The sequence below is a fragment of the Pectinophora gossypiella genome, chromosome 9 (genome assembly GCF_024362695.1).
Source record: "Pectinophora gossypiella chromosome 9, ilPecGoss1.1, whole genome shotgun sequence".
Lineage (NCBI taxonomy): Eukaryota > Metazoa > Arthropoda > Insecta > Lepidoptera > Gelechiidae > Pectinophora > Pectinophora gossypiella.
The window spans coordinates 3,888,639-3,911,710 of NC_065412.1; the positions used below are offsets into that span (position 1 = coordinate 3,888,639).

Genomic DNA, 23,072 nt, shown 5'->3' on the forward strand with positions numbered 1-23,072 from the left:
AGCTTCGTTTTCCATAGTTTATTTATTATTCTAGGATTTCTAGGTACCCATATAAAAAATATTATAATTTTAGGTAGGTTTTTAATAAATAAACTCCAAAAATAAGAAGATAATAAGATGATCCGTACTTCAGAAGGCACGTTAAGCCGTTGGTCCCGGTTACTACTTACTGAGTGAGTAGTCGTTACATGAGCCATATCAGGCGCCTTTGGCGGCTCAGTAGTAACCCTGATACCAGGTTGGTATTCCACCTCACAACCCACACTATAAGAAGAAGATTAAAGTCCAGAGAATTCCAGACCCTTCCAACATACATTCCGTTCATATTCAACAAGACAGTAAGTAGGTACTATATGGGTCACATTTTGAGAACTTGAAGGCCTCTCGCCACGTAATGCTTTGATCCCTTCCTCACATTCACCTAACCGCATATTCTGCCTACTTCACTTTGCCCTTACTTAGTCTATGCCCTCAGAAGGTGTATGCCTCCCACTGACATACTATAACGAAATAAACTCACGATCGATTGGATTTTTTTTCAAAAAGCGTTCATATCGTGTTTTAAATACGTATACCTACATTTAATTATGTAGGTACTGTAAGTTCGATCCCTCAAATTAAGATGTTACAGTTTTGATTGTACAGTCGACAGAGGGATTACGTCTTCTAACATGATGGACTGATGTTATGGGCGATAGGCTGATCCCTTATCACCATAAGGTTTATCATATCCAGCTTACGACATCGTATCAATAGTGGCTGCAAGTTGTCTTTGATTACTTATGGCTCTGCTCACCCCATTAGGGACTACGGGCGTGAGTTTATGTATGTATGATGTATATTCAAAAAAGGAGGAGGTTCTCAATTCGACCGTATATGTATATACATATACATTATATATATAATGGGGTGGGCAGAGCCACAAGTAATCAAAGACAACTTGCAGCCACTATTGATACGATGTCGTAAGCTGGATATGATAAACCTTATGGTGATAAGGGATCAGGGGATATATATGTATATTTGTACACGAGGTCAATGACGCCTGCCTTGCCCATTATTTATGTATAAAATTTTCTTTATTGCCCCCCTTTCGAAAGCAAAGGATGTCATAATAATTTCATAGGACTTCGGGCGAATTAGTAACTCGTGCATTTTTAAGGCTAGCTTTGAAGTTTTGTGGATGTTAAATTAGTGTAATGGTAACCGGGACTTTATTGGAGTAATTTCCGGAGGGTTGACTACCCTTATTCAAACGATGATGAGATGTTTGGACGTTAGGCTTAATTCCGATATCAAATCGTTTTCAAGTATAAGTATATACTGTTGTTATTAATCAAGACAATTATAATCAAATTTTGCGTCTGTATTCTTTATTATCTATCTTTAAGAACTTATGCGACTTATGATGCTTGGGCGGAAACCAAGGGGGAAACCACTGCCTTATTATTCCTAAGAAAGTACCATGGAGAATGCTACACCGACAAGAGCTTAGCTCTTATATTAGTGATGTGAAGTACTTATTAATTAATAAATATGCCTTAAATAGGTATTAACTAGCCGTTCTTTTCACTACATAGTATAAGACAAAGTCGCTTTTTCTGTCCCTATATTCCTATGTACACTTAAATCTTTAAAACTACGCAACGGATTTTGATGCGGTTTTTTTTATAGATAGAGTGATTCAAAAGGAAGGTTTATATGTATAATAACATCCATTAAATAATAGAGAAATACTGTCATTTGTGAGGTTTTTAATGTGATGTCGTAAATAATTTCATTTTCTCCTCAGCATTGCAACCGACCGAAGCTATCTATGGCGGGTCGCTAGTTATTAATAAAACACCAATTTAAAACAACAAACCTCTCATTAATCCCAAGTATCCAATAATCCCCGACCTGAGCACAACAGCGCAGCACGTGTTTATCAGCAAAATTTCCGAGAGTTTCCATAGTTGAGAGAGGAGGTTGGAGGGAAGTATGAAAAAATGCAATATGCTCTGGAAGTAGGTCGGCGTTGCAATTACCGGCGGATGCGCGCAGGACACGCAGTGAATGAAGACTTTAAGCGCTTTCCACATCGCTTCGAGAGAATGAAGGCAGAGAGGCAGTGCCTACATCGCTTCCACGGCACAGAATACCCACATAGGCGTTGCCTTTAGAATCGAGAGGCACGTTTTCGCGCGCATTTCCACGCGAATGTGACAACGCTAAGAATGCGCACTGTGCATCGCGCTCAGTTACCTTGATGTAGAGACAGATTCTGCCACCTTTGTTTTATTACCCTTTTTATTACACCCAGGCACAATTACATCTTCTTCCCATTATTAGGTATTCTGATTAAAATAAAGAGAGCAACATAATTACCGATCCAAATATCAAGCAACAATTATTTTTATATATGCTTTTGCCATTATTTACATTGTATTTTGGAATAATTATGTACTTAATAATTATCACGTTAAAGCTGTATACAACGCCATCCAAATTGCTTTTGGTGAACGCAGCCTAAAAAGTCAATATATTTACTGCCAGTCAACAGAGATCTAACACCTTTAGTAAACAATATAATTATGTACCTACTAGAGGCAAATTGTGCTGTGTTCGTCGAAATTTCGCTTAAGGATGCAATATGTGGAGCGGTAGCATGTTGTGTGTAAATTTCAGAGGTGTTGGTTGTATGTGGTCTGTTTGTTTCATTGTTAAATCCTTTGGCTATGTCACAGTAACATGCCGCATGGGGACTTAGACAAAACGCATGAAATTGTGTCATATATTATTATGATGTATGGATGTGAATTTAGCATTTCTTTGGTCCGAATGCCATCTATTTATTACTTACTAATTAGACACTAGCAAGAAGATAATTTTACTATACTCCGTGTCGTGTAAGTTTGATCGTTTCTTGTGTGTGAAAAATGCAACCTATAGGTAAGTATTCGTATTTGAACATAGGCAAAACGGACCATCCTAAGTACACCCATTCGTTTAAGGAGGGTTTTCTAGAATATTTTTTTTGGACCGTGGCCTGAGAGTGTATACACAAAACTTCGTTCTCATTTCCTCCAAATATAAGGTAAAGAAAGGGTTAAACCATAGCAATTAAACGTCTATTTCTCCATAGCACCATTCTGAAATGGAAAAATAGGCCACCGGGATTGCATTCGCTACTCTGTTTATTCGCTGGAAAAACGGGAAGTCTTTACAATTCGCGAACACTTGGATAAAAGCAGAATAACCCGCGTGAAAAAATTCAATTTGAATTCCTGGACGGGGAATTATTTATTTTCCTTGACAATCTTTCTCCTCTTTGTTTTATAATTGAATTATTATTTATTTATTTCTTTATTTAAATTTTGAGATGGACTGCAAAATAATTAAATTAATAAAAGCAATAATAAGATTAATAATAACAATTTATTATTTAATGGTTGAAGAATAATGTAGCTAAATGGGCGGGATGTATATTTTTCGCTTGTTGGACCAATATGGCAAATTTTTAGTTCCGTTTTCCGCCAAACCCTGAAAATATGAAGGGGAAAACTAAAGAATGGGACACCATGTCTTTTATACGTAATGCTTTTACATGAGTAGTACTCTGGGGTTAGCAAAATGTCGCCCTTTGAAAGTGTACCTACACTAAGTAACATAACATAACATAAACAGCCTATATACGTCCCACTGCTGGGCACAGGCCTCCCCGCAATCAACCGAAACACACTACACACACACACACACACACGCACACACACACACACACACACACACACACACACACACACACTAAGTAAAGTATACGTATATACTTTCAAAACTGTGGATGTAGGTAGTAGCATCTAAATTTTTTTATTATTTTTAGAAGAAAGAAATACCTATGAATAGTGTTTAGAAGTATTTCAGACTAGATTATGTACTGGGAGAGGCAACCAGGAAAAGTAAATTACCGTTACTTTTTGAATGACTTTCTGAATTTGAATTTTGTGCATCATGTTGAACAAAACCCCTAGATTAAAATACATTTACGGGTTGATAAGCATAAATATGGAATACTAACTAAAAACTTCGTTCTCATTTCCGCCAAGACCATAGATCACGGAACGGATGAATTACCACATAAAGGAAAGGAAGCTTTGGTTTTAAACAGCCACACCCGTAACTAGATCCTGTGTACCAAAAAGTTTTTATTTTTTGTCCCCACCGTGATATCGATGCGGTCAGGTGCGGACATCCGTGGATTCAGTGGGTATTGTCGAGGAGACAGCACTGTGCGAAAACATTGGATAAAGTTGGGTCAAAATAGTTTTTCGATTTTCGCAGTCATTGACGGGGGAAATTGGGTTTACAAGATTTGGTTACGGAGCTTTTGTTGAGAATGATGAGTCAGACATACTTTTTGTATGGAAGTGAAAAAAATACCTTACAACTTCCCTACTGCTACTTATTATACTTGAACAACTTGAAGAATATCACAAACGCAATAAATATTAAAAATCAATTGCTGTTCGTTTGTCTCACTAAAACTCGAGAGACTGGGTCGATTAGGCTGATTTTGGTTTTTAAATTTTTGTCGTAGTCTAGGGAAGGTTTAAACGGTGAGAAAATAAAGAAACAATGTGATACGAAGTAATCTAGTAAGCCATTAAATATTTGGGAATCAATTCCTGTACCTAACATTCACAGACACTAAACACTTTCTCGAAGAACGTGGAACAAGCATGACTATGACGTCATTTTATTACACAACGTTTCGCAACACCTTTAGCCGTTCAATCTTTAATTTTAATAAATGTCAAACATGTACACCCTACACCCCGGGTGGTGTGACGTCACCAGCTATATTTGGACCACTCTCGGCAATCCAGGCCAATGTGATGACGTCACCGATGGGGTTGAACCGAGATATGGTGAAAGGGCAGCCTAATGCCGACAAATTTGCGTAATTTGACGAGATTTCGTGTCATTAGCTACCATTGAAAGGGGCCTAGATTGTCGAATAGTTTATTTTATCTGATAATGCGGTAGAGAATAATAACTAAAAACCAAACCCAAAAAAACGCTTTCTATAGTAAAAGTCGTCACATAATGTTCGTACTTTACAATCACATTCCCAGATATATTAAAGAATTGTAAACGAATATTTTAAATCTCAACTGCATAATTCGCAATGTTATACATTTATTTATTTATTTATTGTACGTACACAGGATAACACAGAACAATGGATAAATTAGGATAAATGTTATTAGTACTTACTAAATTTTCGCATGCTTATATCTATCATGTGATCATAAACCTGTTAGAATAAAAAACTGACAAAACGAATAAATGATTTGATTTGAACTATGTATTTTTATACCAGTAATGAATGGAACGAAGAAGGCCTTTGCTCAGCTGCTTCTAGTAGGCTAGATTCGATTAGATTTTTTTATACAAAACTGTAGTTAGATTAGGATTTTAAAAGCATTGTAGAAGGACTCAAAACAATGTTGTTTATTTTATTGAATTATAACTTTTAACCTAGTTAGGTTTATGTAGTTACATAACTCTTTGTAAAGTCATTCTACTCTTAAAATAGGTACCTTACAAATTGATTGGTGCCCAAAAATTTTTTTTTCCATAAGTACTTATATGAAAAATCCTAAAACAGAATGTCCGAGAAGCCACTGATTGTCCATTTCAAAAAAAGTTTAATACAGTTGGTTTTGTGTTCATTGATTTGGCCAAACTACATCATGATGTGGCCAACGAGTGATGTTCAATTTCATGAAATATGACCATTTCATGAAATGATCGAGCACATCATAAAATTATCAATTCTAAGATCTGGCTACGACATATAGAGGTACATATTAGTACTCGTGACCGTACCTACAGACGCCATATTTCGATCCAGGCCAACGATCCCTAGCCCAGACGATGTAATCACATTTTATCCAATAGAAACCTAATACTTAAGTATATTTTTAACCAATTTCATATCACCAAAACCGAATTCAATTTTTCAGGGTCTATTCGAGCTAACTCATTTTCGTAGAATTTTCTCGATATTTCTCCGAAAATGGCTCTATATTTTGGGTCGTAGAAACTGATCAGTGGGGACAAAAAACGCCACAAGCATCTTCTTCTTCTCTCGTGTGGATGGATTACCAATCTCATCAACCCTGGTGTCATTGTTACTATTGAGCCGCCAAAGGCCCCTGACATGACTCATGTATCGACAACTTACTTACATCAGTAAGCACGGATCATCTTACTTTCGGACAATCAGGCGATCAGCCTGTAATTTCCTAATCAAACTAGGGATCACAAAGTGATTTTTGTGATGTGTCCCCATCGGAATTCGAACCCGGGGGCTTCGGAATCGTGAGCCCAACGCTCAACCACTGGACTACAAAGACCGTATAAGTGCTTATTCTTATTCAGGTTTCGTTATAAGTATTAAAGTGAATCACGTAGTATATTCGTATCACTAAAATACAATTTCGTATAATCCTGAGTTCAGATCTACGTGACTCGTTAGGCAGAATTATGTTATTAAATTGCGAGTAGGTATAAGTACCTAACCATTATTATTTTACTCAAGAGATTTTAATGAAGTAAAAATAAAGTTCTTCAATGAATAACCTTATAACAGAGCGGGTGACCTTAATTTATTTACATTGTATTTATAGCAAATGCCTTTTGAGAGTTCATTAAACTGAGCTTAGACTTAGTTATTGGAACTTAAGTTAGTTTAAAGCACCTTACTTTATCAAATTATGCCTAAAGCCTAGGAGGTATTTAATGATGACTAATTGGTAAATATCTTCACGCTTATGTGTTTTGGGTTAGACAATGCAGTTCCCTCGATACTGTGACCCGAATTCTTAAAAGTACATTAATATTTTAAATATATTCGGTTTATGAACTATTATTACGTAATTCTTATGATGTTGTCTGATTCTTCTTCTATCATGTGGGTTGTGAGGTGGATTACCAACCCCATCAACCCTGGTGTCAGGGTAATTATTGAGCCGCCATAATTCCCCGACATGACTCATGTAACAACTAGATACTTACATCAGTAAGTAGTAACCGGGACCACCGGCTCAACGTGCCTTCCGAAGCACGGATCATCTTACTATTGGACAATCAGGTGATCAGCCTGTAATGTCCAACCAAACTAGGGATCACAAAGTGATTTTTGTGATTTTTCCACACCGGGATTCGAATACGGGGTTTTTGGATCGTGAGTTCAACGCTCAACCACACGATAAGGAGAAGAATAGATACAATTAGAAAATTCGAAAGTGGAATTGCCCTTACAACTTCTAGCTATGAGTATAACAGGTCAGTGATTCAGATTCAAAGTCTGATTTCGATATTGATTTTATCACCGCGCTTTGTCCCATAGTTTGATTGCCTGTCAAGGACTGGGGTTCGAACAAAGAGCGAGTTAGGTGCGCTGTCGATTTGTAATTGAAAATTTACAGACATTGAAGATATAAGGAGTCTGCGAAATACTAATAATCGTGCATATATTCACGCCTGTAATGTTTATTGGGTTAGGCAGACCGTTTTCTTCTATTTCGTGGGTAGAATCTTGAATTTCCAAAAGCAACACTGTTTGTTTTTTATATGCGTACCTATGTTATACTTAAGTAATTAGGTAAGTATGGCTAGTTAGGTAATTATGTACTATATAGAAATCAGTACCATTTACATACATTATACATACATATATAATAAATTATGATAATGAAGATAATTATGTACTATTATGTATATTTTCTGCACTGCATTGAAGTGATTTTGTATTGATATAATAATGATAAATATGATAAAAATGTTAGCTGCAATTGAATTTTATTCACGAATTATCAGGTATTAATTACTTAGGGTGGTATTAATAAACTAGCTGCTCTGCTCAGCTCAGATCTCAGCTGAGACTGCCCTCAAAATCGTGCTCAAGTCCCTGTTTTTTTATGAGAACTGTCACATTGACATGATCATGAGGGCAGTCTCGAAGCTGGGATTAGTTTATTAATACCACCCTTAGTAACACTTGTGATCGTACGCATCCTTTCAGCGTTTCATGACAGTTGAAAATTACCACTCCTTAGAATGCCTAGACTTCTAGAATACCACACATTCTAAGAATTACAACTTCTTAAATCATTTTTCTAGAAGTGGTCATCCACTTCTAGAAAAATTTAATATTTTTATATTATGTAAATAAAATGGTTGCTTGGGAACTGAAGTTTAGATAACGTAAAAACGCTAACACTTCCAACATAAACTAAATCACCATTTCATGAGATTTAAACTTATTTTAACGACTTCCGCAACTTGGACCGAAAGTGCTAATTTGCTGGTTTCTAGACTGAAAATGGAAGAATTTTCACAAAGAAAATCTCATCCTGATCTTAAATTCTCTCGGAGGAACTTTAAAGAAAGCCATTTTAACCCGTTCATGTGGTTTATTCCACCTAGCTGGCAGGCAAACATCCGTGGAGAGGAATGCTGTAGGATTTCTTGGAACTTTCTAATCGCCCATTCATTATTAGGACATTTTTTTAGCGACAGTGTGTTGATCGAATCGATTCGTCTACGATGATCTTTATTTATAGCCAACAATTTAAAAAAATACTCGATCAAAATGACATAACCAGATAATTATCATCACTAACCATCTGGTGAGATTGTGGTCAAACTATCTCCCATAAAAGACATCATCTTCATTTTAATATAACTCGATTGAAAGACTGTGTCATGAAGGCTCTTCGGTTTTATTCCACAATCTCATAGTTTAGTAATTTGTATTTTGGAACCTAACGAAGTTTAACAAAATTCATCAACTTAGTGGTTTGTTGGTAGGTATATAAAGTAGACGGTAAGTGACGATAATTATCTGGTTAGCCCATTCCTTAACGAAAACAGCAACACTTTTACTAAGTACATGACAGATCTGACAAAAACCATTCTGTTTTTTCTTTAAGCAAACTCCATCGGATAAGTTTTCAGAAGGTAAATCTTATAAAGCTTTGTCTCGAGAAATAAAAGTAATATCCAGTAATATTTTGCCTTTCAGCACCCGAGCTAGAATAGATGTCGCGGATACGTGAGAAGAGACACTAGGAGAATTTATGTTCAACAACAGATTCTCACAAAGCTTTATAATAAAATATAAGATACTAAAAAAAAGTAAGATAAGCTAGAATTATACATATTACCTATTACAAAACTTAAGATAAATTGGCGAATAATATCATAACACAGCATCACGCTAGTACCCCTGAAGGGGTAGGCAGAGATGTGTAGTAATACACCTAGTTCTCGCCAGCTATGTTTAAGTCCCATGTAATAGGGGGCGAGCCAATTGCCATTAACCGGGGACATATCCTGGAAATCACGCAATATTAATTATTTACACAAATTCGAATTCAGTGGTTTAAACCCCGAGTCGCGATTTGAACTAGTAACATTACGATGACAAAACTAGGTATCTAAGAAAGTACTTAATTGTTTAACTAACTTTGGCGGCTCAATAATAACCCTGACACCAGGGTTGATGACTTTGGTAATTCACCTCACAACCCACACGGTAGAAGAAAACCGTTTAAGCAAAACAATTTCATACACACAAATGCTCCGCCTGTCTAACGAAAGCGGAGAGACATACCTACTGAATCAATACGCTTGTCATAAAATATTCAATATCAATCGATTCCATCGCATGTTACTAACAATGTGTGTCTTCATATTCAAATTCTTAACATCGTTGTAAATTACAGTAGAGACCGCTCACTTATACCGTTTCCTTTATGTTGGTACCTATTGGTAATTATTGATACCTTAGTTTACAAAAATGGACCAAGAAAAATAAATGAAAAAGATAGAATAAGGGAAAAACAGACCTAATAACTTCAAGTTTCAGCGTAATGAACCTGAGAGAGATGGAAATACAAAGAATGCAAAGAGAAAGGAAGATGTATAGCATTACAGAGTAACCTAGTGCGCTGTATAATTAAAAATAAACAATAAATGGATGAGTTCGAAGAAATAAGACTTGACTAAGGAAGAGGCTACATTGAAGCAATTCATCTAAAAATCAACTTCGGGGAGTGTACCCGCGATCTACACGAGCTCATTCCACCATCCCCCTTTTATCTTCGGACTTATATATCCCTATTTGGTGGATATCCCAACTATTCGCACAAAGCGCTTCGCATCGTCCTTCATTATGCGCACTGCTAAGGAGTGGAATTCATTGCCGTCTTCTGTATTTCCGAATGCATATAACCCGGGTGCTTTCAAGGCCAGAGTGAACAGGCACCTGGGCGAGCTCGCTCCATCTTAGGCCTCGTCAATGCCTTCGGGCAAGTCTGGGGCCAAGAGCAAACCCATCAAAGGTAAAAAAAGAACAACGGTGTAATGTACCTAAAGTAAGTGCGCCGAAGAATAGAAGTGATATCTGAGGAACAAGACAACATAATTTGTTCTGACTCCAAAAAGAGCTGAGATTAGACAACGGTAAGAAGATGGTGATATAAGAACATATCAGTGAACAGTTCTAAAAAACGTCGACTTGTAAAAGACTCGGAAATTAGACAACATTCTGTGTTAAATAGAACAAATGAAACGAAACATAACATATTGGTAACATTTCTTAAAGTGACAGTGAAACTTATTACGAAATAAATTGTGTCAAATCCGTTGCTGTTTTTAGGTCTAGTTAAAAATGAAAAATGACAGTCGCTTCTGTACAAATCCGGATTTGTCAATACTTACCTTCAGGTGGTTAGCGGTCTCGTGAAAATGGTATAACGCTAGGAAGATTATGATTAGGACTAGTTTAATACGCTTTGCAGTAGGTAGTGATACGCTTTGCAGATGAACATCATACTTTAGGAGGACTTAGGGCGAGGTATTACAAAGAGATTAATGGACTGAGATCGATGTCTTTGTATCTTGGACCAAGACTTAATCTTTCCGGCTGTATATATAGGGTCTAATCTAAAACCAGTAGCCTACAACGTTTCAGTTCTTTGTCATTCTGTCTCCATTTGTCTTTATTAGACGTGTATTTTGATTAAATGGTTTCTACTTTTAGAAAACGGTTTTTATAAAAAAAATCTTTACACGAGTTTGTACTTTAGATCCTGCAGGATTATTTGAGGATGATCGAACGCTAATTCCTGGTATCGATCTTACATCATGTAATCCGAAATTGTCTTCTTTATCTTTGTTGTTTTATTTGTTAAGATAATGGGATGTTCTGCGATGTTTACCGCATTACTCGTGTTAATGTTTCGTCACTATGCTGATTAAGGTATACAAAATATCAATAATGGTTTGTTTGATATCCAATGAATCAAGTATATATATTATGCGACATTCCGAGCTTCCTGCCATATGCGACAAACGACAAACAAAAAAAAATAGTGTTATCCCAAGCTCATCCGTGCTTCCCATCGCCGTGATAATATCAAGATTGTATTTCTTCAACGACGGCGCGTCCATTAGGTACATGTGTTAAATGTTGTGTTTTAATGTATATAAATAGTTGTCATCCTTTCGTCGCTATGTGTCCTGCCCACTGCCACTTCAGCTTGGCTATTCTCCGAGCTCTGTCGGTGACTTTAGTTCTCCTGCGGATCTCCTCATTTCTGATTCGATCGAGCAGGGAAATACCGAGCGACACCGAGCCTCCTCACGAGACCCATAGTAAGCGGCCACGTCTCACTGCCGTAAGTCATCACTGGCAACACGCACTGGTCAAAAACTTTCGTCTTGAGACACTAAGGTATTTTACATCCTTTAAGTCTTCGTTTTCTTAACCATCTTTATTATCACTATCAACGTCTGCCATACGTCAGTATTTCCATACCATCTGATACACCGTTTCAATCACGCAGAATGCTATCGATTGGAACTATAACCCGTGATATAGTTAATAGCCAGTCAGTTGTTTACAGCCACAAAGCCTGTGTTTACGACTCTGTGTCCGATTTACAAGCATCTTAATGGCTTAACGATGACGATGCGCCGTTTACATTGTCTCAGTTTGTTTATGACCTTTCTGATTTCGTATAAGTCATAAAAAATGGAGTTCAGTTTTGGGGGGTTGTGACTGACAAGTCCTTACTTCATCCATTTAGGCGGTAAAAGGATGCTGATAAATAAATTCGGATTATATTTAGGTATTTAGTATTAAATAGAACGTCTAGGTCAGAAGATACATTTAGTGATTGATTACATTTCAATAAAGATAATGTTTTACAATAGCTTCAATGCGTGGTACGAATTACACAGGCTAGCAAAGCAAAGTACACTTTAATTTTTTTTTTTCTAAACTATAGAAGTTAGAGAATTAAAATACCACTTGATATCAACTCAGAATCATGGCCTGAATCATCCCTCAAAGTTTTCGTTACGATGTCACTATCACCCTGTAGGTACAGGTACGTAGAATAGAAAATAGAAAATAACTATAATTTTATCAGCTTTCTTTGTAAATATTTAACTTATACATTAGTAACATTTCGAGTCCTTTTTATTTCGAAAGTTTATCTTGTGTACTTTATCTCTCTCTCTTTATTAAAGAGCTGCGCTCTTGTCAGTGGAGTAAACGCCATTCCTCTCTTCTTCCCGCCAAAACCTTCACCTCCTGATACGACACGACCTGCACCTTCTCTTTTATTTGTTTCATGAATGTTCTCCTAGGTCTACCCCTTCCTCTCTTCCCTTCAATTTTTCCTTCTATGATGTTTGTTATAAACGAATCGTGTCGTATCAGGTGGCCAATCATATTTCCTCTCCGATTCCGGTTGTCGGTGTACTTTATAAGTTATCATAATTTTAAAAATGTAGTAATTAGTTTTACAGGCCAGTGTAGACCTGTCAAAGTACAGAAGCCAGTTGTGACGTTCATTAGGATAGTGATTGCGAGTTGTGAGTCGAGATTAGGCCGATCGATTGTATTCTATCTAACAGTAGCTAGGTACTACACTAAGGTGTTAGGTGACTGAATCCCGAAATAAAAGGTAAATTACGGTAAATTGCAAGAGTATCAAGTGTTTCCCGTTTTCCACAGCAACGTCATTACTCCCTGTCAGAAGGATTCTTAAATATTTCAATATCTCTGAGTATATTTAGGTAAGCTAGGTGAATTTTAAAAAAAGCACCCACGTACTGTCCACCCACGCATATATTGATATTTTTAGAAATTTCCTTCCCCTTTACGAGTATAAAAGGTTACCTCAAGCAAGACATTGGACGTATCTAAGTATTTAAAAAGTATTTATTTGTTACTCAAGTTTAACGGGGTATAATATAGGGGCAACCTCTTTGTTTTTCAGTAGTCTATTGTATTCATCATCATCAATTTAAGAGCCACGCTCTTATCCGTGCAGCATTTTCCATGCTACTTTTCTAGGGAAAAATCTCCGCAGTACTCTGTCTGACGCTAGTGGGATGGCGCCCAGAGTAGTCTATTATAAAGCTAAACTAGGACTCCTGTCCTCCGCCTCTGAATAGTACTGACAGCTACTGCTGCCCTCTGTCAGGTTCCAGGTTACAGTCCCTGTGACTAGCCCCTACCGTCCTGCATTGCAATGGCTCCCATCATCGCCCAGCCCAGTCTATTGTATTAGAATAAGTAATTTTTAAATAATTTTTACGCGTTTGTATGTGTATCTATATAATATTATACGTTGAATGTCTCTCTCGTCATGTAGATCAGCTGGAAGAAATTTCTTTGTTTAGAGATAAGCTTACCTGTACTATCTGTTTTCTTTATATGCTCCTTGTATCTGTTTTTATTGAGTTATGTCTTACTACTGAGCAAGGGCCTCCCTTTTTCCAACCATCCCTCTCTTTGGCGTCATTTTGTTTCCGGAAGGCGTCTAAGCTCGTTCCACCAGCCCTCTATCAACATCTAAGTAGATTTCCCACTTTTTTATTACCTCAGTTGGTGTTTATTAGTAGATTCGTTTGGAGTGACTACCTGTACTTAGGTATGAACTAACCTGCATTTCTGGAGCACCACCCTCATCTCGTATGAGGAGGAGGTAACTATGACCGTCGATTATGACTTCCTTCTTGAAACGGCCGCCTGTGGACAAGAAGTAGGCAGTTAAGTATGTGAAAAAATATCAGGGGTGTTAAAAGGCCACATCAAAACAATAAAAAGCAATACATAATATTGCAATTTGACGTTAGCGCATATAAATTCTCAAATAGCAATAAGTATTGGTTTTTTAGGTGAATTGATTCGATGTGGCCTTCTGAATTCCCCTGTTCATAATTATATTCACAGTGAAAAAGCGATTCAAAGGAATATTCATGACGGAACTGGACGTGTACCTATCGTAGGTACCTACAGAAAATAGGTAGGTAGGTAAGGTACCTACAATAATGAATCAGTCAGAATACTCAACGGTTATTGAATAGATACTAGCTCCTGAAGAGTAGGCAGGTACCACTTTAGCCGCCTACTACCATTCTGTATGCATTTAATATGACTGGTATACGGTACCACATTCCCGCTCTAGATGTCTAAAGAAACAAGGAAACGCTTAATTCAAGTAGTTTACCTTTCCACATACCTACTCTGCGTGGGCTAACTAGTGTAAACATACAATTTTAGACCCACGCGTGAACTAATCCTTCCTATTTTGCAGTCTGTACAGGGAATATCGTTGCCCCAAAAGTTCAACGAACCTTGATAACTAATGGAGGAGCCGCTAGCGCCATCTGTTGGTTCATACAGAATACTTCAAAGTAACGCCACCTATGATTTTAGTTTGATACTATTTCGTAAACTGTCATTGCGAAGCTTGCTCAAGCTTTCTTTACAACTAGTTCTTCGTTTTGACGCTAGATGGCAGTAAAATAAATACAGCTGGAAACAATAGTAAAACAAGAAATATATTTTGTTGGATTAATGTTTTTGAATTAAAATTAAATCAGTATTAAAAACAAATGTAATGTCTTACCTTCCGGACTCTCCTCCTGCATATAAGCTCCAGTTAGATATCGATGGACTAGAGCAGATTTCCCACTGTCTGGTGAACCTAACACTCCAACCCTGAGTTCTGTTACTCCACGTGATGCTGTCCATTCTTGGCTGTTGACGAATGAATCTGTGTACAAAGAAAAATTAAGATTAGAAAATGTTATAAATTTCTTACTTTCATTTTGTTGTTTAAAGAGCCATCTAGCGTCGAGTAGTTAAACAGTTTTGGAATAGTACCTAATAATGCCGCAGAGGGCGCTGCAATGTATGCAACTTGAAATATAAAGTTTTGGGACAGACTTAAAAGTTTGATTTAATTTTCAGAGCATTTATTGAATAAATTTGTATTTATTTGTATTTACTTCTATTTAATATCAACTATTTTATACTTAGGCACTCTTAGGCTTATCCAATGACATAAAAATACCAGAAAACAGAAATGTGATACGAATTTTAATGGACGACAGAATTATAATTATAAATCAATAATAAGTATTACGACCAAATCCACACATGATCAACTTTCACATGACTCCAGCTTCCTCGGTTAGCTAAGCAACAGGTTTTCTAGCTTGTCATTTTAACTAAATGAGCCGTGGAATATTGCAACTCGAGGAAACACTGTAAGTACTACCTAACTAGGTCGAATTTGTTATGAAAGTCTAATTATAACATAAACTTACGACTATAACCCAATGGAGATACTACTTCTTCTTCTATCGTGTGGGTTGTGAGGTGGATTACCAACCCCATCAACCCTGGTGCTAGGGTTATTATTGAGCCGCCAAAGGCCCCTGACATGGTTCATGTAACGACTACTAACTTACATCGCTAAATAGTAGCCGGGACCAACGGCTTAACGTGCCTTCCGAAGCAGGAATCATCTTACTTTCGGACAATCAGGTGATCAGCCTGTAATGTCCTAACCAAACTAGGGATCACAAAGTGATTTTTGTGATATGTCCCCACCGGGATTCGAACCCGGGACCTCCGGATCGTGTGCCCAACGCTCAAACCACTGGACCACTGAGACCGGAGATACTACTGACTACTATGGGGTGCATCCATCGCAATGTGAACTAAGTGTTGGTGGTATCGCCGTTCTTCCGAGTAGTGATGTTTAGGAGATAGCTGCCGTGGTCATATGCCGTGGTAAGCAAACCCTTAGGACAGATTGGCATATGACCACGGCTATCTCCTAAGCATCACTAATCGGTAGAACGTCAGAGAAATATTTTCTTGTTCATACTTTTCAGAGCGAAATTTTTCCGTACTCGGGTTTAAGTTTTTATTTTTTTTATTAAGTAAAGACCCTTATGAGTCGTCATCATCATCATCATCAGCCGTACGACGCCCACTGTTGGGCATAGGCCTCCCCCAAGGATCTCCACGACGATCGGTCCTGCGCTGCCCGCATCCAGCGGCTTCCTGTGACCTTCACCAGATCGTAGGTCCACCTCGTATCGGGCCTACCCACTGAGCGTCGTCCGACACGTGGTCCCTTATGAGTATGACTAGATAATATTATGTTTATGCAAGTATATATAGTGTATTTTGTAATCAAACGCCAAAACTTGTCAAGTCATTTAGCCGTAGCGTAAATAATAAGTAAGTGTGTATTCATAAAAAGTGAAAAAATGCTTACATTATTATTCATTAAAACTAAAAAAACTTCTGTTATATTATTAAGTCGCATTTTTTCTCAAGGTCGTAGATCGTAGGAAGGTAGCTATTACGTGGTATTACTGAACATTTTACCGTGCTACATAAAATTGCCCTTATTAGTCATGTTATGATATAACATTGTGACTGAAAATGTAACCAAGGTGTATTATTTGCCATATGAATTCCGTACATCGGCGTGGATTTGACATTTAATTTTAATACCTACTAGTGCTGATTCCAGTACACACCACCTAAACTTATTTTAAGTTATACCTGTCATTTTCTTATCCACCGAAAACAAAAGAGACGGGTAATCAGGCATAAAACTCTTGGAACACACGAACGTCAATATTAAGCAGATAAAAACCCTCCCTGTTTTTTGGAAGCAAGAGAAGTGTGTCAGCGACGCAAATGGAATTCCATAGTCTCTACTTACCCCGGTAGGAAATAGTCGTGAAATTATGTATATATGTATTGTTGACAAGCAACAATAAAACATTATTTTCACACTCGCGTGAATTTTTCCTTCGCGTACGGAACTCTACTTCTAGTAAAAACATTTTTAACACGCCAAAGTACTATAATGGAAGTGTAGTCATATAGCGAGCAAAAAAATTCTTGCACAGTCACGACACCGACTGGTAATAACGAAAAAAACTTGCAATAAAAAGTTGGTACCTATTTTTTATGTTGATTAGGAAAGCATTTATCAAGCAATTTTTCGATTTATCAAGCAAGAAAGATCCCCACTCGCGGATTCGCAGAGAACTGTAGAATACAAATGTATTTTTACATTTAGTTTAATCATTTTTTTTTTGCTATTGTACGGTAGTACGACTACATCCCAATCAGGGTAGTCAGATGTTCATCCGTCACAAGATGAACTAAGTTATAACGCGATGTGTGTCCTAGAATATGTATTGTCTCATCATCATCAGCCGTACGACGCCCACTGCTGGGCATAGGCCTCCCCCAAGGATCTCCACGACGATCGGTCCTGCGCTGCCCGCATCCAGCGGCTTCCCGCGACCTTCACCAGATCGTCGGTCCACGTTGTAGCGGGCCTACCCACTGAGCGTCGTCATGTATTGTCTAATGATATTATATTGCACAGGACGTCACTTATTTTGTTTGCCTCAGATAGCATAATTTATTTGGCTGGACAAATAGGGAGCGCTGAAGGCTTCCACCTGGTACAGACCTTCCGGCCGGAGGGTGTCCAGTTGGTCGCGAACCTCGGCTCAGGGCGTCGTCTGAGAAGAATACTTGAAAGTATGACACGATAGTGGGTAGATAGCGATAAGCGCTAAATGACGGAAGTCGTCAACCACTGACAGGATCGGTGTTAGTATCCTGAATAAATTGAGAGAACTACTACCAAACAAGCAAATATGATCGTTTTGTGCATGTTTTGGTCTCAACGGCTAATCTCCCGTGGCAATTCTCTATAATAAGAGCTCGGTGTATTTAACTGTGTATGTTATTAAAGCAACTTACGCAAAGGCCGGTCATTGGATGGGTGACCACAAAAAAAAAATGTTTTCATCTCGAGCTCCTCCGTGCTTCGGAAGGCACGTTAAGCCGTTGGTCCCGGCTGCATTAACAGTCGTTAATAACCATCAATCCGCACTGGGCCCGCGTGATGGTTTAAGGCACGATCTCCCTACCCATCCATAGGTAAGGCCCGTGCCCCAGCAGTGGGGACGTTAATGGGCTGATGATGATGATGTTATTAACATTAAAATATGTTGTCGGTAATCTTCTTCTATCGTGTTGGTTGATGAATCATTATTGAGCCGCCAAAGGCCCCTGACATGGTTCATGTAACGACTACTTACTTACATCAGTAAGTAGGGACCGGGACCAACGCCTTAACGTGCCTTCCGAAGCACGGTGTTGTCGGTAATAAAACGATAATGTCGGTCAAGAAATTGTATTCAAAGGATTCTTCCTTTGAAATCGGTTTTGTCGGCCAAACGAGCCCTTAACACAAATTCTTGCGTAATGCGCTACTTTCATTTGCATTGACAAGACATTTACAGAATCTCAAATGTTTTGCAAATTACGCAATGTTAACATGGTTTCGCTGTGACAGGCGGAGCGGAGCGATAAAGGAATGTATTTTTATTCTGTTTACTTCTTCTTCTTCGTGTGGGTTGTGAGGTGGATTACCAACGATGGCGGATTACTATTGAGCCGCCAAAGACCCCTGACATGGCTAACGACTATTAACTTACATCAGTAAGTAGTAAGCGGCACCAACGGCTTAACGTGCCTTCTGAAGCACGAATCTTCTTTTTTTCTTTTTAATTCTTACAAATAATAATTCTTTAAAAAAGAAACATCAAGAACTATGATCGAGATGAAAAGAGTCACAAGCCACCAGAAGACCAAGAGTAACGTATGCAGTTGTGTAAAGGGTGCCTCACCTGGTTGCACAACCAATTTGTTGCCGGCAACCAAATCCTGAATAATTTCCCGCTGGTAGCTCAACCATGGTGTCCTACCCTTACAGCCTACAACTAGTTTTAAAGTCCTCAAATAGGCATAAGTAACCTATACATCATATTGGAGAAGATATTATAAAGACATACTCCGGATGAACGCATTGTGACTCTTTAGCCGACTTTAGAAAAGGAGGTTTTATGTTCAACTGTTTTTTTTTACTTACTAGTAAAAAAGTAGAGTGAAATCTGCTGAATAATGTTATTTTTTTCTTTCACCTGTACTGTACCTCTCTTTTACTAAGTACTAAAAGGTATCCGTCACCTACTTGAAAGTACTTCTAGCTAAGCATTTTATTATACCTACGACCCATATAAAGTATTCCTTAAATCGCTTCGCTTTCAGCATAAAACCAGCCACTACGACAGACAGAAGGAAAAGTAAAATGTTATGGATAATGGTCGTGACAGTTCACCAGCAGATATAAATGGTGAACATAACAATTATAGTAATTCTGCACTTTATCCTGGTATTTGGTGCGAAATACAGGCAAGGTTGATAGCATTCTTTTACGGAACATAAAATTTTCCTGCTGTTGGTAAGTATACCTAAATGTTACGTTCTTTTAATAATGGTAACGTACTTCGTGCAGAATAAGGATCATATTACATCGCACTAGGACATTATTTCCGAATACAAAAGAATGATAATGTCTATGTTGGTAGGCATCAGAATTTGAATTTCGAACTAAATTTATAACTTATAATTTTTTGTTTTAATTCCCACGCGAATAAAAAAAATATAAAGTACACATTTCGTTTCTGAATTTGAATTCATAAACGAAATGTTAAATTTGTATTTTAGTGTTGTTTTGTTTTAATTTCCGTATGAATAAAAACAGTTCTGAATTCAATTTTTGATACATGATAAACCTAATAATTGATAAATATGGAAATTAGCATTAATTTGTTTGTATTCGGAAATACGATGATTCTCGAGGGCACTGTTTATTTGGAGGTGAAATAATGATAATGTTTAGCTATTAGCGCTATATACTGGCTCCTTTAATTTGGTGCAGTAAAGTGTATTTGAATTTGGAATTAATTTAATTATTTCTTTTATTTATACAATTTTCATTACAATAACAGAAACGCTTATACTTACGTAGGTAGGTACATTATAAGGATTCTAAGGAGTCACATTTGCTGATGTCTTTATAAGCCACATAGACATAAAAACCTCGGCAATGTTCAATTTGTCGCGCTCGTATGGCAATTTCCATTGAAGTAACAAAGTATAGGAAATTCTTTGTTTATTTCGCTTTCTACAATCGTGTACTAAGTAGTAAAAACAGGCACGTGCCTTGCATTGCGTAACCTGACGATCGTTGTCATTTGTCACACTCTATAGAACGGAGTACATGAAGTGAGCGGTTTGATTTTATTATAGCAAATATTAAACGTAGTAAAACGTAATTCAAATTCAAATTCAAAAATATGTTTATTCAGTAGGTAACATAGTTACACTTTGAATCGTCATTTTTTTACATATCACTACATAGTATAAAACAAAGCCGGTTTTTCTGTCCCTATATCACTATATACGCTTAAATCTTTAAAAATACGCAACGGATATTGATGCGGTTTTTTTATTAGATAGAGTGATCCAAGAGGAAGGTTTACATGTATAATAACATCCATTAAATAGTGGAGAAATACTGTTATTTTTGTGGTTTTTAATGTGATGTCGTAAATAATTTCATTTTTCCTCAGCATTGCACCCGAGCGAAGCCGGGGCGGGTCGCTAATTAAAATACATACGTAGAACTTTGCAAAACCGTCGGTAGATACTTAGAATAAGGAATATTCTTCTTCTTCTATCGTGTGGGTTGTGAGGTGGATTACTAACCCCATTAACCATGGTGTCAGGGTTACTATTGAGCCGGAAAAGGCCCCTGACATGGCTCATATAACTATAAAATTACTTCAGTAAATAGTAACCGGGACCAACCGATCTTACTTTCGGACAATCAGGTGATTAGCCTGTAATGTCCTAACCAATCTAGGGATCACAAAGTGATTTTTGGGATATGTCCCTACCGGGATTTGACCGCGGGACCCCCGGAGGCCCCATGAGAATGAGATTTTTGTATCCATATAAAAATCTTTTTGCATGCTCCTGTTTTGTGTACGCCATAAGAAGATAATTAAATTTGTAATGCTTTGTTGTTTAGGAAAAAATACCTACTTTTCTTGATCTTTAACACGTTTTACAGAAAAAAGTTATCAAATCGCCGTCTGCGCAGCCCAATCGTACGTGATGGTTCAATATTGCGACACGGCCCCGAGACGAATTGACGAAGGTAGCCAACAATAGGGAAACTCGAGACATTGAACTGTTACCAACTATTCGCTTCTGTCATGATTTCTATCTAACTGAAATACATCTATTGTATGTCTAATATAAACCTGTTTATAATATGTACCGGTTGGTTGCTAAGCTCTTTCTGAGGAACATCGCAAATTCAGCTTACTTTTGACTTCAATTGACACTTCCAATTGGAAGTGTAATAGAGCAAGGTAGGTTAGGTTAGGTTACATAATATAGACGTCCTAGAGGCACGGGAGCGGTCTTAAATTTTTCGAGGAGATTAGGGCTACCCAGTAGACTGATATATTCGAATTTTCTTTGTTCATAATGAAAAAAAAAACACAGCAACTTATTATTAGAATGACTATTGTTATAATACTTAAAAGCTTGTAAAGTCCATTATTGGGTAAAATTTTACAACCGCCGAAGGTACGCTCGTGGCGCCTTCGGCGGGTCTTGTTCATCCGTTATTTGCGAGTAAATTTATTTATTTATTTCACTCACAACAACTATATTTTATTATTTACAGGGTAACCTAATGCGACAGAGTTGGGTACTTATTTAAACATATTTAAAATTAATCATTAATTATTTTTTACTAGCACAATATACGATTTCCTTAATTAAGTATAACAGATCACACTCATTGCAATTTTTGCGAATTCACTCTTAGAACACGAAAACAGATCCACTCTCTCGGCTATCTCGTTTACTGTGCGCAAGGTTCGAATAAATGAATGTTAATTATTATACCATTTCCAAAATTATCGGAAATACGTATTCCTAAAAACTACATAAGTAGGCGCTTTTCATAACCAACAATTAGTAATTACACTTGTATCAACCATCATTAAACATCATAAATACAACTTCAAGCCCCATAATATCTCATCCGAAACTCGATTAAACACTTATTTCACACCTTTACGACGCAATAAAACTACGCTTTATAGGCGGGTCACTTGGTCTCATGAATGTTTAATACCAACCCCACACCACGATTAGTACTTGGTCAAAAGGACCCCTAAACTTGAGGTCTGATTTATGGCATGCCTTGGAAGCAATAAAGTTAATTTACTACGGGAATCGGAACGTTAATGACAATCTTGAATGGGTTGACTTGGATAGCAAACACGGTATAAAAGCAAAAAATGGTCGCGAGTTTTATAAGTTGTTCACAATGTTATATAGCTCTTGAATTGAATATTTATACGTACATAAAAGTAATTGTATTGTAAAAAAAACTCGAGTGGTAAATTATTTTTGTTATCGTCTAACAGATAAAGTAATGATAAAATCAATGAGTAAATAAATAGGTAATAATGCGTTGCTACAAAAACACTGGCCAGTAAAAATAAGTACCTACACTTTTAAATATAATATTTTTTTCTAAATTATAAAAGTCAGATATATACGCAGAATAAAAATCGTTTTATAGACAATTTTATCAGCTTTCTTTGTAACTATTAAATTATACATTAGTTACATTTCGAGTCCTTTTTTGTTCGAAAGTTTATCTTGTGTACTTAAAAAGTTATTATAATTTTAAGAGTGTAGTTAGTTACTTAGTTTTGTATGCCAGTGAATTTACAAT

The 23,072-nt window shown here is 37.1% G+C and overlaps 1 protein-coding gene across 4 annotated transcripts in view; it reads right to left on the reverse strand.

Moving 5' to 3' along the window:
- LOC126369372 (centaurin-gamma-1A) overlaps positions 1-23,072 on the reverse strand; it is a 255,711-nt gene that overhangs the window by 26,945 nt on the left and 205,694 nt on the right. For all 4 annotated transcript variants that reach the window (XM_050013736.1, XM_050013735.1, XM_050013738.1 and 1 more), the window contains exons 2-3: positions 14,979-15,125; positions 14,010-14,095 (exon numbers count right to left, since the gene is read on the reverse strand). In XM_050013736.1, coding sequence (XP_049869693.1) covers positions 14,010-14,095; positions 14,979-15,125 — 233 coding nt within the window. The remainder of the gene's footprint in view (positions 1-14,009; positions 14,096-14,978; positions 15,126-23,072) is intronic.